This window comes from Salvelinus namaycush, chromosome 6, assembly GCF_016432855.1.
Source record: "Salvelinus namaycush isolate Seneca chromosome 6, SaNama_1.0, whole genome shotgun sequence".
NCBI classification, from domain to species: Eukaryota; Metazoa; Chordata; class Actinopteri; order Salmoniformes; family Salmonidae; genus Salvelinus; species Salvelinus namaycush.
Genome location: NC_052312.1, coordinates 29,669,965 through 29,684,229, shown reverse-complemented (window position 1 = coordinate 29,684,229; position 14,265 = coordinate 29,669,965). Strand labels below are relative to the sequence as shown.

Here is a 14,265-nt window from a genome sequence, read left to right as displayed (position 1 = left end):
GTTTATATGTGCAAATGTCAATTCATTCAATGTATGTATTATTTATTTATCACCTGTATTACATGAAAGAACTGTCGAAATAATATATGAAATCAACTCTGCACATGCAATACTGTTGGTAGGCCTACATTGTTATACTATTGTCATCCAACAGAGGATGCTGATGGGCATTATGAAGGCAGACGAATACAGAGTAGGCGGTACAATAACAGAAAGGGAAGGCTTGTTGATAACTTTGAAACTCCATTAACGGCCCCTTTAAGAAAGAAAGTCTGCTGACATTTACGGAATTCCCTGGTCTGGCTTGCGAGAGCTATGGAATTAAGAGAGAGAGTGACTGGTTTCAAACGGTACTGATGGAGATCGCCTATACTATTATCTCTCGGGGGGAACTGGCATTCCTGCAAAACTAATCAAGGCTGCAGCGGGATGTAAAATCGTTTCTTTGGTTTACAAAAGAGCGGATTGCGATGGCGGGGCTGAGGCTCAATGAACAGCTTGTGGTTTAGCGGATCTGAGCAGGTGGACGCTACTGGATACATTCAAAGGCAATTCTCAGTGTTAATGAAACTTTGCTACGATTTACGGGCTGGGTAAGAAGAAACTTATTTATTTTTTTATTATAAAAAATATAATGTAAAGTAGCCTAGCTCAAGTCTTTGCGTGTGGTGTTTATGTAAACGTCTGGCTTTTAGTTGGGCAATTAATGTATTTAATAGAGCGCAAGGGCTACTGTGCGTAGCCTGTCATTTACGAAGAGTACAATTTTAATTGAAATAGGAACTACAAGTAAATGAAAGTATTACAAATGAACGTTGCATCGCCATAGTTTCAATAATGAAGCGAAGACGAACATAACGGACTTGTTACGTTGTCACAACGGGCCAACACCTACTGTTGCTCACGCGCATTGTTACAAATCGTCGCGGGTACAGTGAAGCCATACAAAACTGGTCCTTCGTACTCCGTCAAACATTATCACAATTAGGCTCATCTTATCACCTGTTTTATTTTTGTTTGCTGCGAAGCTATGACAGCTCGCAGTGCGTTAGCCTTTGATCATAACTCAGTTCCATTACGTTACACAAGTAAAAGGACGAAGGCGTCTTCTGTAAGGGGAAGGTTTGTTAAGATCCCGACGCTCTGTCTGAACATTAACATGCCTCGCTTGCTGTACGGTTTTGGAAGGACCTTATCTTTCATATCAGAAAAAAAATATTTAAAGAAACAATGTTAAATTGATACACACCTTTTTATAGGGTTGGGGTTAGTGTTCTCACATGGCCATATCTCCATGTTACAGTGTGTGCTTACAGAAGACATGGACCACCTGTGCTAATTAGCTCTCTAGCATGCCTTGAACACCTGTCTGTAACAGAAGGCCGCCAGAAACATGTTGTCACTGAAAAATACTGTTGGCTGCAACTGGGATAAATCAATAAAGCCTTGTACACAATGAAGGCCTTATTGCCTATATCAGTTTTGTTTTTCAAATCCGTTTTGTAACACTGACTGTCCATAGACAAGTGACCTAATTGGATTTGTGTGTGTTCAGACAGCAGTTATTTGCTGACATGGCTACGCTAGTTGTCATAATAATGACACGCGTGTGTACAGTGGTGTAGGCTGATTGGTGTTGGTGCTCAGGCTTCCTATCACTCAGAAGTTATGTAGTGAGCTAAGGTGAAAACAATGCCTGCCATGGATGTTTCCCAGTAAGAACACGTTTAAAGCCTTAAATGATAAGATCATCCAACTTTAAAAACAAGTCAATTTTGGCTAGTCAAGGCAGTCAACTTAGTTAGAAAGCTATACAGCTACCTAACGTTAGCTTGTTATCACATATATTAATTTGTTTGGAAACCATTAACAAGCTAATTGGCTACCACATGTTATTGTCACTGTGATAGAGTAGGTAGTAAGCAACAAGAAATGCCAAATAAGTCTAAAAACCACAAGGGTAAAAAAATCAGATTTGACCATTCAGACAAAAGTCCCATGGCCAGGAAATAAGCACAAATAGCTTTCTGGTGTCCTCAGATAAACTATAGCAATATTATTTTATATTTTCTAAATAATAAGAATTGTTGAAATCGGGTTGTTTTTGTCCCTATTCCACTTAATTTATAATAAAAATGACCAAACACTCAACTCCTTTACTAAAACATTTAAACATTTAGCCTAATGTTGACATTCATTCAGAATTCAGTCTCTGAATGAACAATCACATGTAGACTACAGGTTCAGTGGGTCTGCAACCAGGAATAACATTGACAGGGGGTTTGTTGTATTTCATGTGAAACATGAAACATCTCCCGGGTGGCGCAGTGGTCTAGGGCACTGCATCGCAGTGCTAGCTGCGCCACCAGAGTCTCTGGGTTCGCGCCCAGGCTGGGCTGGGTTCGCGCCCAGGCTCTGTCGCAGCCGGCCGCAACCGGGAGGTCCGTGGGGCGACGCACAATTGGCATAGCGTCGTCCGGGTTAGGGAGGGTTTGGCCGGTAGGGATATCCTTGTCTCAGTATGTAAAAATGTAATAAAATGTATGCACTCTACTGTAAGTCGCTCTGGATAAGAGCGTCTGCTAAATGACTAAAATGTAAAATGTAAATGTAAACAAAACCTGTGAGGTGACTGTGCATAAAATAAATGTGATGCCTACAGGTGGGTGTGAGAGGTGTTAAGTACTTGCCAATGGGGGTTTCAGGAGGGGGTTCCGGGTGGGAGTTTTTAGTTTGTATTATTCTCAGAAATATCTGTCCTTGTATCTCTCACCCTAAACCTAACAATGTCTGATTAATGTCTTTGTTTAATTCAACAATGTCCTATTTTCTATGCAAGTGTGGGGCCTTCCATCACTACTAAACGATGCCATTGACTATCCAGTTCCTAGAATGCTGTTCTCTTCTCAGAAAGTGCTCAATCAAACACACTAGGCAATGAGGGGAGCGGAGCCAAGTCAAGTCTTTGTGGCCCCTTCTCTTTTATTCAGTAGATTCACATCAGAGGTGGTAATCTCATTGAAGTGAGACACGACAACGCTCATGGCTGCCATTGCAATGGCTCTCATAGGAGTATAGACTGATGTGCAGTCACGAGTACTGTGTGTCAATTCGCCTGAATATTTAAGGTGTGGGTGAGTGTCTTGAGTCTGTGTCGTCTAACTTTGTATATGTTTGACTGTGAGTATGATTACGCAGTACTTAAGATCTCTCTAGGTATATCCCATTGAAGAAAAACTCCTCTTCTCTGAACAACATTACAGCTTTACCCTATGGTACCCTCTCACCTCACCTTGCTCCTGCAACTGTCTAGATGCTTCACTAAGCTAAGCTGATGGTGGTGAGCTCTGGGCTATGGGGTCATTATCTGACGAGAGAATGTTACCTAAGGACTGATCTAATGTCAGAGGTTAATCAACCTAAATGGTCATGGTTAGGATTAGAGCAAGGGTAATCTGATTCTAGATCTGTGGTTAGGGGTAACTTCTACCTTGAGCATCATTAGCAGGGACTTAGTGACACACTGACCATAGAGGTGAGCAGAGGACTTCTAGAGATGCACATGAGGACACAACACGCTTAGATGATGCCCACCTTGAGAGCCGGATCAGAATCCCCTGGCCAGAAAATGGCCTGAACTGTCCTATATAAAGCTCTGTGCCTCAATGTGTGTCATCCCTGTTGATCTGCTCTAATGGTGTCACCTGTTGGTCTGCTCAGATGCCCACCATTTTACATTAGAGTGAAGGATCCCTTGGGGCAGGATCCCTTGAGCGAGTGAGCTATCGTGTCACTGACCAAGTTTGCACTAGCCCCTTTCCACCCCCCTCAATACAGCCCAGGAGGTGTGTGTGCGGGGCCGGCTCCAGGGATAAGCGGTCTCTACGTTATTTACCATTCATTTCTATTGGGCACAGCATAATCCAAACCAAAACAAACTGCAAATGCATCCAAGTTTATAGAGTCACACGCTTGATGTAATCATTGCGTGCTAGGAGTATGGGACAAAATACTAAACTTTTGACAAAATGTAATCCACTAAGTGAAGTTGTCCAAATATATGTATGATACCTTCAAATGGGGGGACTAGATACAGAGTGAGGAAGTTGGAGGTATGAAAATGTTAACTTCTCCTGTTATTGGTAATGTTGAGAGATTAGCATGTTTTGATATTATGACCCCTTCAAATGGGGGGACTAGATGCATAAAGTGCTTTTATTTCTAAATGGTAGAACAGATATGTATGAAAATACCCTAAAATGACATTCTTTGCTGTTGCCTCATGTAAAACATTTGATCTCAAGTTCAAAATACTGGAGTAGGCTATAGAGCCAAATTAAACGTTTTAGCTTCACTGCCTATATAAATACGCAGGGGAGTGTAGATCTAGGTCAAAAGGATTCACATTAATCAAGTCGTTAAGTCATTTTTGGTAACAGTGTTTGAAGTGAGAGGGTGATCGCCTCTTGTCTCCATCTCGCTCCACGCCTCGTTGTGATAATTTCCTAAGCAGTAAGAGATATGGCCCTGGATGATGGCTGATGACTCAAACACTGATGGGCCTTCAATGGATCTACCGCTAGATCTATATGGTTGTGTTCCAAATGGCACCCTATTCCCTTCATAGCTCACTACTTTTGAGCAGGGCCTATAGAGCTCTGGTCAAAAGTGCACTATATAGGGAGTAGGGCACCATTTGGGACGTAGTCTCTGTCAGTAGGCTGTCTGAGTCAGAGACGACAAACACAATGATAAAAGGTGATAGTCTTTTACTGGATACTGGGGCAGAGATGATATCTTAAATGGAGTGATCTGTTACATTATTAGGATACTGTGGCTCCTGGCAGGCCTATATTTTAGTGCGTCTGTATGGTGTCTATGTATCTTATTTTTTTTTTTTAAGGCTTGTATTGGCCACACTCAACAATTGTCTTTACTTGTGCATCTGTGTTCTGTAGTGTTTAGGTACTTATTTATAAAAAACAACTTCTGATGCAAAGAAATTTGTCCCACCCTTTAATTTTCGCTGCTTTTCAAAGGCGATCCTTTGACCCTTCTGTTTTGTCTTTTCAGAATTGCTGTACACCATGCTAAGGTAAAGCCACCGACGAGAGGGGTGTTGAACATGCTAAAGCGGCTGGACAAAATCAGGTTCAGAGGTCAGAAGCGAGACGACTTCCTGGATCCAGCAGACTCCCCCAACGGATCCGACAATGAATGTAGCGATGACATCCTGCTGAGGACGAAGCCTTCACTCAAGACACAAGACACGGAAGAACTAGGAGACCCTGTAAGTATTCATTCAGCTGTGTTCTTTGAATCAAATGAGACCATGAGCAGGGACAGAAGTTTTTCCTTTCAACGGGACCCGACCAGGAAAAACTCTGGGCCATAGTTATAGGCCGTATCAGGTGGTCTGGAAAAACTCTAAGTCAGTGTTTTTCAAAGGCCTATGGCACATCAAGGGAACAGTAGCCTACTGTTCAGATGGGTTAAATGTAAACTGAAATCTGGTCACAGACTACACAGTGCATTCGGAAAGTATTCAGACCCCTTGACTTCTTCCACATTTTGTTACAGCCTTATTCTAAAATTGATTAAATATTTTTTTTCCCTCAAATCTACATAATTCCCCATAATGACAAAGCAAAAACAGGTTTGTAGAAATGTTTTCCAATTTAAAAAAATTATGAAATATGACATTTACGTACAGTGATTCGTCCTTTTAAAAGTTGCAGCGTATTGCAGCACAGCTTGCGTGGTGCCGCTGAATTCTATGGCACGTTACTTAAGTGCCTGGTACCATTAATGCTAGTCCCCATGCTTGTCTCAGAGCAATGCGAAACGGTGCTAAAATAGTTGTAGGCTATTGCTTCAAATCCTATTGCTTCTAACATCAATATGCTCTTTAAATAAGACCTACACCACTTTAAACAGCACATTACTCAACACTAGTGAGACTCATGTCACCTACAGTATATCGAAAAATATGACGTGACTCTCCGCCAATAATTACATATAGAGGATTGGAGGATTCTAAATTAAAACCAAAAGCCGCCTCATGGGTCTCCCGGTGGTGGCTGGCACGAGTATCTGTATAGCAACTCATTTTGCAATGCGATGCGGTGACTTAGACCGCTGTGTCACTGGGGAGGCCCCATCCACAAGGTATCAAAATACAGAGAGGTGTTGGTAAAGGTATATTGTCCTGCTAATAGCCCATAATGGGCTGTTATAATACTGTACATGGTAGAGGTCGACCGATTATGATTTTTCAACACCGATACCGATTTATTGGAGGACCAAAAAAAGCCGATAACGATTAAACGGCCGATTTTAAAAAAAAAAAAAAAAAAAAAAAAAAAAAAAAAAAAAAAAAAAAAAATTATATATATATATATAATAATAATAAAAAATAAAATATAGATTTTTATTTATTAATATTTTTTTGTTGTAATAATGACAATTACAACAATACTGAATGAACACTTATTTTAACTTAATATAATACATCAATAAAATAAATTTAGCCTCAAATAAATAATTAAACATGTTCAATTTGGTTTAAATAATGCAAAAACAAAGTGTTGGAGAAGAAAGTAAAAGTGCAATATGTGCCATGTAAGAAAGCTAACGTTTAAGTTCCTTGCTCAGAACATGAGAACATATGAAAGCTGGTGGTTCCTTTTAACATGAGTCTTCAATATTCCCAGGTAAGAAGTTTTAGGTTGTAGTTATTATAGGAATTATAGGACTATTTTTCTCTCTACGATTTGTATTTCATATACCTTTGACTATTGGATGTTCGTATAGGCACTTTAGTATTGCCAGTGTAACAGTATAGCTTCCATCCCTCTCCTCGCCGCTACCTAGGCTCGAACCAGGAACACATCGACAACAGCCACCGTCGAAGCAGTGTTACCCATGCAGAGCAAGGGAAACAACTACTCCAAGTCTCAGAGCGAGTGACGTTTGAAACGCTATTAGCGCGCACCCCGCCCAACTAGCTAGCCATTTCACATCGGTTACACCAGCCTAATCTCAGGAGTTGATAGGCTTGAAGTCATAAACAGTGCAACGCTTGAAGCATTGCGAAGAGCTGCTGGCAAAACGCACGGAAGTGCTGTTTGAATGAATGCTTACGAGTCTGCTGGTGCCCACCATCGCTCAGTCAGACTGCTCTATCAAATCATAGACTTAATTATAACATAATAATACACAGAAATACGAGCCTTAGGTCATTAATATGGTCAAATCCGGAAACTATCATCTCAAAAACAAAACGTTTATTCTTTCAGTGAAATACGGAACCGTTATGTATTTTATCTAACGGGTGGCATCCATAAGTCTAAATATTCCTGTTACGTTGCACAACCTTCAATGTTATGTCATAATTACGTAAAATTCTGGCAAGTTCGTTTTCAATGAGCCAGGCGGCCCAAACTGTTGCATATACTCTGCGTCCAATGAACGCAAGAGAAGTGACAAAATTTCACCTGGTTAATATTGCCTGCTAACCTGGATTTCTTTGAGCTAAATATGCAGGTTTAAAAATATATACTTCTGTGTATTGATTTTAAGAAAGGCATTGATGTTTATGGTTAGGTACACGTTGGAGCAACGACAGTCCTTTTTCGCTAATGCGCACTGCATCGATTATATGCAACGCAGGACACGCTAGATAAACTAGTAATATCATCAACCGTTTGTAGTTATAACTAGTGATTATGATTGATTGTTTTTAATAAGATAAGTTTAATGCTAGTTAGCAACTTACCTTGGCTTCTTACTGCATTCGCGTAACAGGCGGGCTCCTCGTGAGGCAGGTGGTTAGAGCGTTGGACTAGTTAACCATAAGGTTGCAAGATTGAATCCCTGAGCTGACAAGGTAAAAATCTGTCGTTCTGCCCCTGAACAAGGCAGTTAACCCACTGTTCCTAGGTCGTCATTGAAGATAAGAATGTGTTCTTAACTGACTTGCCTAGTTAAATAAAGGTGTAAAAAAAAAAAAAAAGGCAAAATCGGCGTCCAAAATTACCGATTTCCGATTTGTTATGAAAACTTGAAATCGGCCCTAATTAATCGGCCATTCCGATTAATCGGTTGACCTCTAGTACATGGTGTCCAGGTCAGGATAACCAAAGCATTTCTTTATTAAAGACTATCAGAAAGAATGTTGGTACTTATTTATTTTGATCCAAAGCCATGAATGAGTGAGTCACTCAGCTTTATGTAGGTGCCGCTACATGACTGTGCCATCAACTTGATAATATCTAATGATATTTTGGAGGTTATTCAAAAAAACAAAAAAAAACGAAAGTGACCGATTTGTAAAGTGAATAAAGACCAAAATAATATTTGTATAGGCCAAAACATTTCTTTCTGTTTTTAGAGGGAGAGAAACACTGGGCCAATTGTGCACTGCGCTATTGGACTCCGAAGTTGGATGTGATAAATAATACTTTTTGTTGTATTATTTGTTTTGTCTTTTCTGGTGGATTAAACTGAAATTGCAACCAATCACGACCGGTTGTGATACAGCCAACCTAAGAAATACATTTGACGATAGAATTCTCCCCCTACCCGCCTAGGCAAGTCTATTGTCCAGCTACTTGCTAATAGCCATAATGGCACTGTACAACGTGACCATGTGTGTTAGAAATAGTCTTTTCCAGTAAGCAACAATTTGTTTACCTTTATTTGGCAACTTTGTTCCAATATTTCTGTAATTCAGTAATATGTATTCCCATAGTAATTAGTTATAGATCCGTAACTAAATTAACATCGGCATTTTGAAAGAGTATTTTTATTTTATTAACGAATGCATAAAAATGCCATTATTAGTTACGTTGTCTTAGTTTGAACGTGCAGACTGACACTAAGAACAGCGGGAACGTTTCCCTAGTCGGCACCATTATTAGTGCAATGCTCCTTAAAGTGTTGCTCTGTGCTACCCAGTGTGGTGGGGGTCCACATCCCTCTCCCTTCCCCATGGGCTAGGTCTGTCTTCTGTGCGCGGCTCTACGGCCCATCCCGTGCCCCCTGCCCTTGTGCCTGTATACTCGCGCGCTTTCAGTGGATACAGCTGGAGAACTGCAAGGCAATCCCATTGTGCGCCACTCGGGAGCCATGACCAATATATATTGTCCTGCTAATAGGGTTAATAATATCTGTGAGAATATCCAAGGGGCTTTTATATAATTCTAAATTAATAATAGTCATTTTGTTTTTATTTGAAAACGTTTTATTATTATTTTAAGTAAAATGACTGAGGAAAAAGGACATTCTTGAACATGGAGTGAGACATTGTTACTAATTGTAAATAAAGCCAGTTTTGTTATTTATAATTATTTATTTCAACAGTCATCTCATGGGCCTCCCAGTAGAGGCCGGCATGGGTATTGAACCAGCATCTGTAACAACACAGCTGGCACTGCTATGCAGCGTCTTAGACCGTTGCGACACTCAGTCGCTGTACAACGTGACCGGTCGGAAGTGGGCATCACTAGTAAGAGTAAGATAATAAAAACCTTAGTGTAACAACAGTTTTAGTAAGTTATACTGAAGGTGTGCACAATTTATCAGTTTCTATTTAGGTGTGTCGCACATTCATTGTCAGTTAGTAGACCCCAAAAACATAATTGGTGCTCTTACTCACCGTTGCGCTGGTCTGGAGCAATGAAGTGGTGACACAGGGTACTGTACTAAACCACAAATTGCCTCTAAGTACCGCAGCATAATTGCTAAACTTTTAGTGGAGCAACCACTAAATATTCAAACCCTTTAATCAGTGCTTTGTTGAAGTGTCTTTGGCAGAGATTACAGCCTCGAGTCTTCTTGGCTATGACGCTACAAGCTTGGCACACCTGTATTTGGGGAGTTTCTTCCATCCCTCTCTGCAGATCCTCTGTCTCTGTCAGATTGGATGTGGAGCATCGCTGCACAGCTATTTTCAGGTCTCTCCAGAGATGTTGATCGGGTTCAAGTCTGGGCTCTGGCTGGGCCACTCAAGGACATTGAGACTTGTCCCGAAGCCACTCCTGTCTTGGCTTGGTGCATAGGGTCGTTGTCCTGTTGGAAGGTGAACCTTAACCCCAGTCTGAGGTCCTAACCTGCTCCAGAGCACTTTTCATCAAGGATCTCTCTGTACTTTGCTCCGTTCAGCTTTCCCTCGATCCTGATTAGTCTCCCAGTCCCTGCTGCTGAAAAACATACCCACATCATGACGCTGCCACCACCATGCTTCACTATAGGGATAGTGCTAGGTTTCCTCCAAACGTGACGCTTGGCATTCAGGCCAAAGAGTTCAATCTCAGTTTCATCAGGCCAGAGAATCTTGTTTCTCATGTGCCTTTTTTTACTAAGGTGTGGCTTCTGTCTGGCCACTCTACCAGAGATGGTTGTCCTTCTGGAAGGTTCTCCCCATCAACAGAGGAGCTCTGTCAAAGTGACCATCGGGTTCTTGGTCTCCTCCCTGACCAAGGGCCTTCTCCCCCGATTGCTCAGTTTGGCTGGGCGGCCAGATCTAGGAAACAGTCTTGGGGGTTACAAACTACTTCCATTTAAGAACGATGGAGGCCACTGTGTTCTTGGGGACTTTCAATGCTGCAGAAATGTTTGGTACACTTCCCCACATCTGTGCCTCGACACAATCATGTCTCGGAGCTCCACGGACAATTCCTTCGACCTCATGGCTTGGTTTTTGCTCTGACGTTCACTGTCAACTGGGGTGTGTAAACAGGTGTGTGTGCCTTTCCAAATCATGTCCAATCAATTGAATTTACCACAGGTGGACTCCAATCAAGTTGTAGAAACATCTCAAGGATGATCAATGGGAACAAGATGCAATTGAGCTCAATTTTGAGTCTCATACCAAAGGTTCTATTTACTTATGTAAATAAGGTACACTACCAGTCAAAAGTTTTAGAACACTGACTTATTCAAGAGTTTTCTTTGCTTTGACTATTTTCTACATCGTAGAATAAAAGCGAAGACATCAAAACTATGAAATAACACTTATGGATTCATGTAGTAACCAAAAAAGTGTTGAAGAATCTCAAATATATTTTGATTTGTTTAAATAGCCACCCTTTGCCTTGACAGCTTTGCACATTCTTGGCATTCTTGGCATTCTTTTCCAACACTCTTGAAGGAGTTCCCACATATGCTGAGCACTTGTTGGCTGCATTTCCTTCACTCTGCAGTCCAACTCATCCCAAACCACCTCAAATTGGGTTGAGGTCGGGTGATTGTGGAGGCCAGGTCATCTGATGCAGCACTCATCTTCTTGGTCAAATAGCCCTTACACAGCCTGCAGGTGTGTTGGATCATTGTCCGGTTGAAAAACAAATGATAGTCCCAATAAGCACAAACCAGATGGGATGGAGTATCGCTGCAGAATGCTGTGATAGCCATGCTGGTGTGCCTTGAATTCTAAATAAATTCCAGACAGTGTCACCAGCAAAGATCCTCCACACCATAACAATACCTGCTCCATGCTTTACGGTGGGAAATATACATGTGGAGATCATCCGCTCACCCACACAGCGATTCACAAAGACACTGCGGTTGGAATCAAAAAATCTCCAATTTGGGAAAATTTCCACCAGTCTAATGTCCATTTCTTGGCCCAAGCAAGTTTCGTCTTATTGGTGTCAGTTTAGTAGTGGTTTCTTTGCAGTAATTCGACCATGAAAGCCTGACTCACACAGTCTCTTCTGAACAGTGGATGTTGAGATGTGTCTGTTACTTGAACTCTGTGAAGCATTTATTTGAGCTGCAATTTCTGAGGCTGGCAACTCTAACTTATCCTCTGCAGCAAAGATAACTCTGGGTCTTCCTTTCCTCATGAGAGCCAGTTTCATCATAGCGCTTGATGGTTTTGTCGACTGCACTTGAAGAAACGTTCAAAAGTTCTTAATGTTCAATATTGACTGACCTTCATGTCTTAAAGTAATGACGGACTGTCGTTTCTCTTTGTTTATTTGAGCTATTCTTGCCATAATATGGACTTGATCTTTTACCAAATAGGGTGATCTTCTGTATATCACCCTACCTTGTCACAACACAACTGATTGGCTTAAATGGATTAAGAAGGAACAATTCCACTAATTAACTTTTTAAGAAGGCACACCAGTTAATTGAAATTAATTCCAGGTGACTACCTCATGAAGCTGGCTGAGAGAATGCCAAGAGTGTGCAAAGCTGTCATCAAGGCAAAGGGTGTTTTTTTAAAATTTCAAATATAAAATACATTTCGATTGATTTAAACACTTTTTTGGTTACTACATGTTTCCATATGTGGTATTTCATAGTTTTGATGTCTTCCCTAATATTCTACAATGTAGAAAATAGTAAAAAGAAAGGGTTTTCAAAAAATTCTGACCGGTAGTGTGTTTCTATTTTTTTTATAGGCTTTAAAAAAATGTGTAAACCGGTTAAAAAAAATACTCTAGGCAGAGTTTCAAAGAGAGCCATATCTGACTGGCCAATAAAAGGATTAAGATGGGCAAAAGAACACACACTGGACAGGAACTCTGCCTAGAAGGCCAGCATCCCGGGATCGCCTCTTCGCCGTTGACGTTGAGACTGGTGTTTTGCGGGTGCTATTTAATTAATCTGCCAGTTGAGGACTTGTGAGGCGTCTATTTCTCAAACTAGACACTCATGTCCTTGTTCTCTTGCTCAGTTGTGCACCGGGGCCTCCCACTCCCTTTTCTATTCTGGTTGTAGTCAGTTTGCTCTGTTCTGTGAAGGGAGTAGTACACAGCGTTGTACAAGATTTTCAGTTTCTTGATAACTTCTCGTATGGAATAGCCTTAATTTCTCAGACATATGACTGAGTTTTTTTAGAAGAAAGGCCTTTGTTTCTGTCCATTTTGAGCCTGTAATTGAACCCACAAATGCAGATGCTCCAGATACTCAACTAGTCTAAGGCCAGTTTTATTGCTTCTTTAAGCAGAACAACAGTTTTCAGCTGTGCAAACATAATTGCAAAAGGGTTTTCTAATGATCAATTAGCCTTTTTAAAATGATAAACTTGGATTAGCTAACACAACGTGCCATTGGAACACAGGAGTGACGGTTGCTGATAATGGGACTCTGTACGCCTATGTAGATATTCCATAAAAAATCTGCCATTTCCAGCTACAGAAGTCATTTAAAACATTAACAATGTCTACACTGTATTTCTGATCAATTTGATGTTATTTTAATGGATAAGAAAATAGCTTTTCTTTCAAAAACAAGGGACATTTCTAAGTGACCCCAAAATTTTGAACGGTGGTGTAAATTGTGCGCAATTTTTTTTCCACCATCTGACTGTAGCCTACAGAACATTTTAATTTTTTTTCCACTGAAATGTTCTGCTTGTCCTCCGTTTGATGTTTCCCCGAAAAGCTCCTACTGGCAGACGTGTGTGTTCCCTCACATCTAGCCTACTTTGCAGACAGAAGTTTTGATCTTAGCTTAACATCTCCATCACTTCCTGGGGAAAGCAAAGGGACCATTTTAATGTTGCTACAGACGTGTGTGTGTGTGTGTGTGTGCGTGTGTGTGACAGGTTCCAATGAAGTTGATTACTTATCCCTCAGGGAGACTTAATGGAGAACGTACTTCAGCGAGAGTGGGAGGGAAAGAGAAAAGGAAGCACAGGGCGGTTTGATAGGCATTCTTCCTGTTTACTCTGCTCATTCCTCAGAGGGAGGGTTGGATGGAGGGAGAGATACAGAGTACACACACACTACCTCCTATAGGCTTTCAGCCACTAGGGTTACTCTGAATTTATCGTCCCCTGCTTGCCAATTTAATATATCATTACTGCCGATGATCTCAGTGTTTGGACTTGTCTTGAGGGGATATTTTAAACTGCACCGTCATCTTGACTTTTTCATGCTTCATGTACCATCAGCCAGTCAGTGTTTTCCCCCATATTAAAACAGTAGATTAGTCACTTGATTGTCTAATTTCCTCAGAGGTCAGTTTCCTGTGCTCATCTGCTGATTTTCTAATATAAACTGAGCCCTTTGCAGAGTTAGGCCTTTTAGTCTGAGTGTACACATTTCGTGTGTGTGTACGTCTCCCAGTGTTTTGCGCGTGTGTGGATGTCACAGGCCGCCCGCCCTGTGTGTTTCTGTGCCAGGCATGTGGGCAGCTGCTCACAGAGGGTGTGAGAGGTCACTGACTAGAGGAGGCCTCGGGAAAACACTGTCAGCGTACACAGTCCTCTCTCACTTCATATAAAGTGCCTTCGGAAAGTATTCAGAC

General features: G+C 41.2%; 1 protein-coding gene across 1 annotated transcript in view; it reads left to right on the top strand.

The window, feature by feature from the left end:
* The first annotated feature begins 302 nt into the window (after positions 1 to 302).
* Positions 303 to 14,265, top strand: part of LOC120049844 (GRAM domain-containing protein 4-like) — a 65,459-nt gene continuing 51,496 nt past the window's right edge. The window contains exons 1-2 of the mRNA XM_038996300.1: positions 303 to 593; positions 5,074 to 5,290. Of these exons, the coding sequence (XP_038852228.1) occupies positions 490 to 593; positions 5,074 to 5,290 (321 nt within the window). The 5' untranslated portion in view covers positions 303 to 489. The remainder of the gene's footprint in view (positions 594 to 5,073; positions 5,291 to 14,265) is intronic.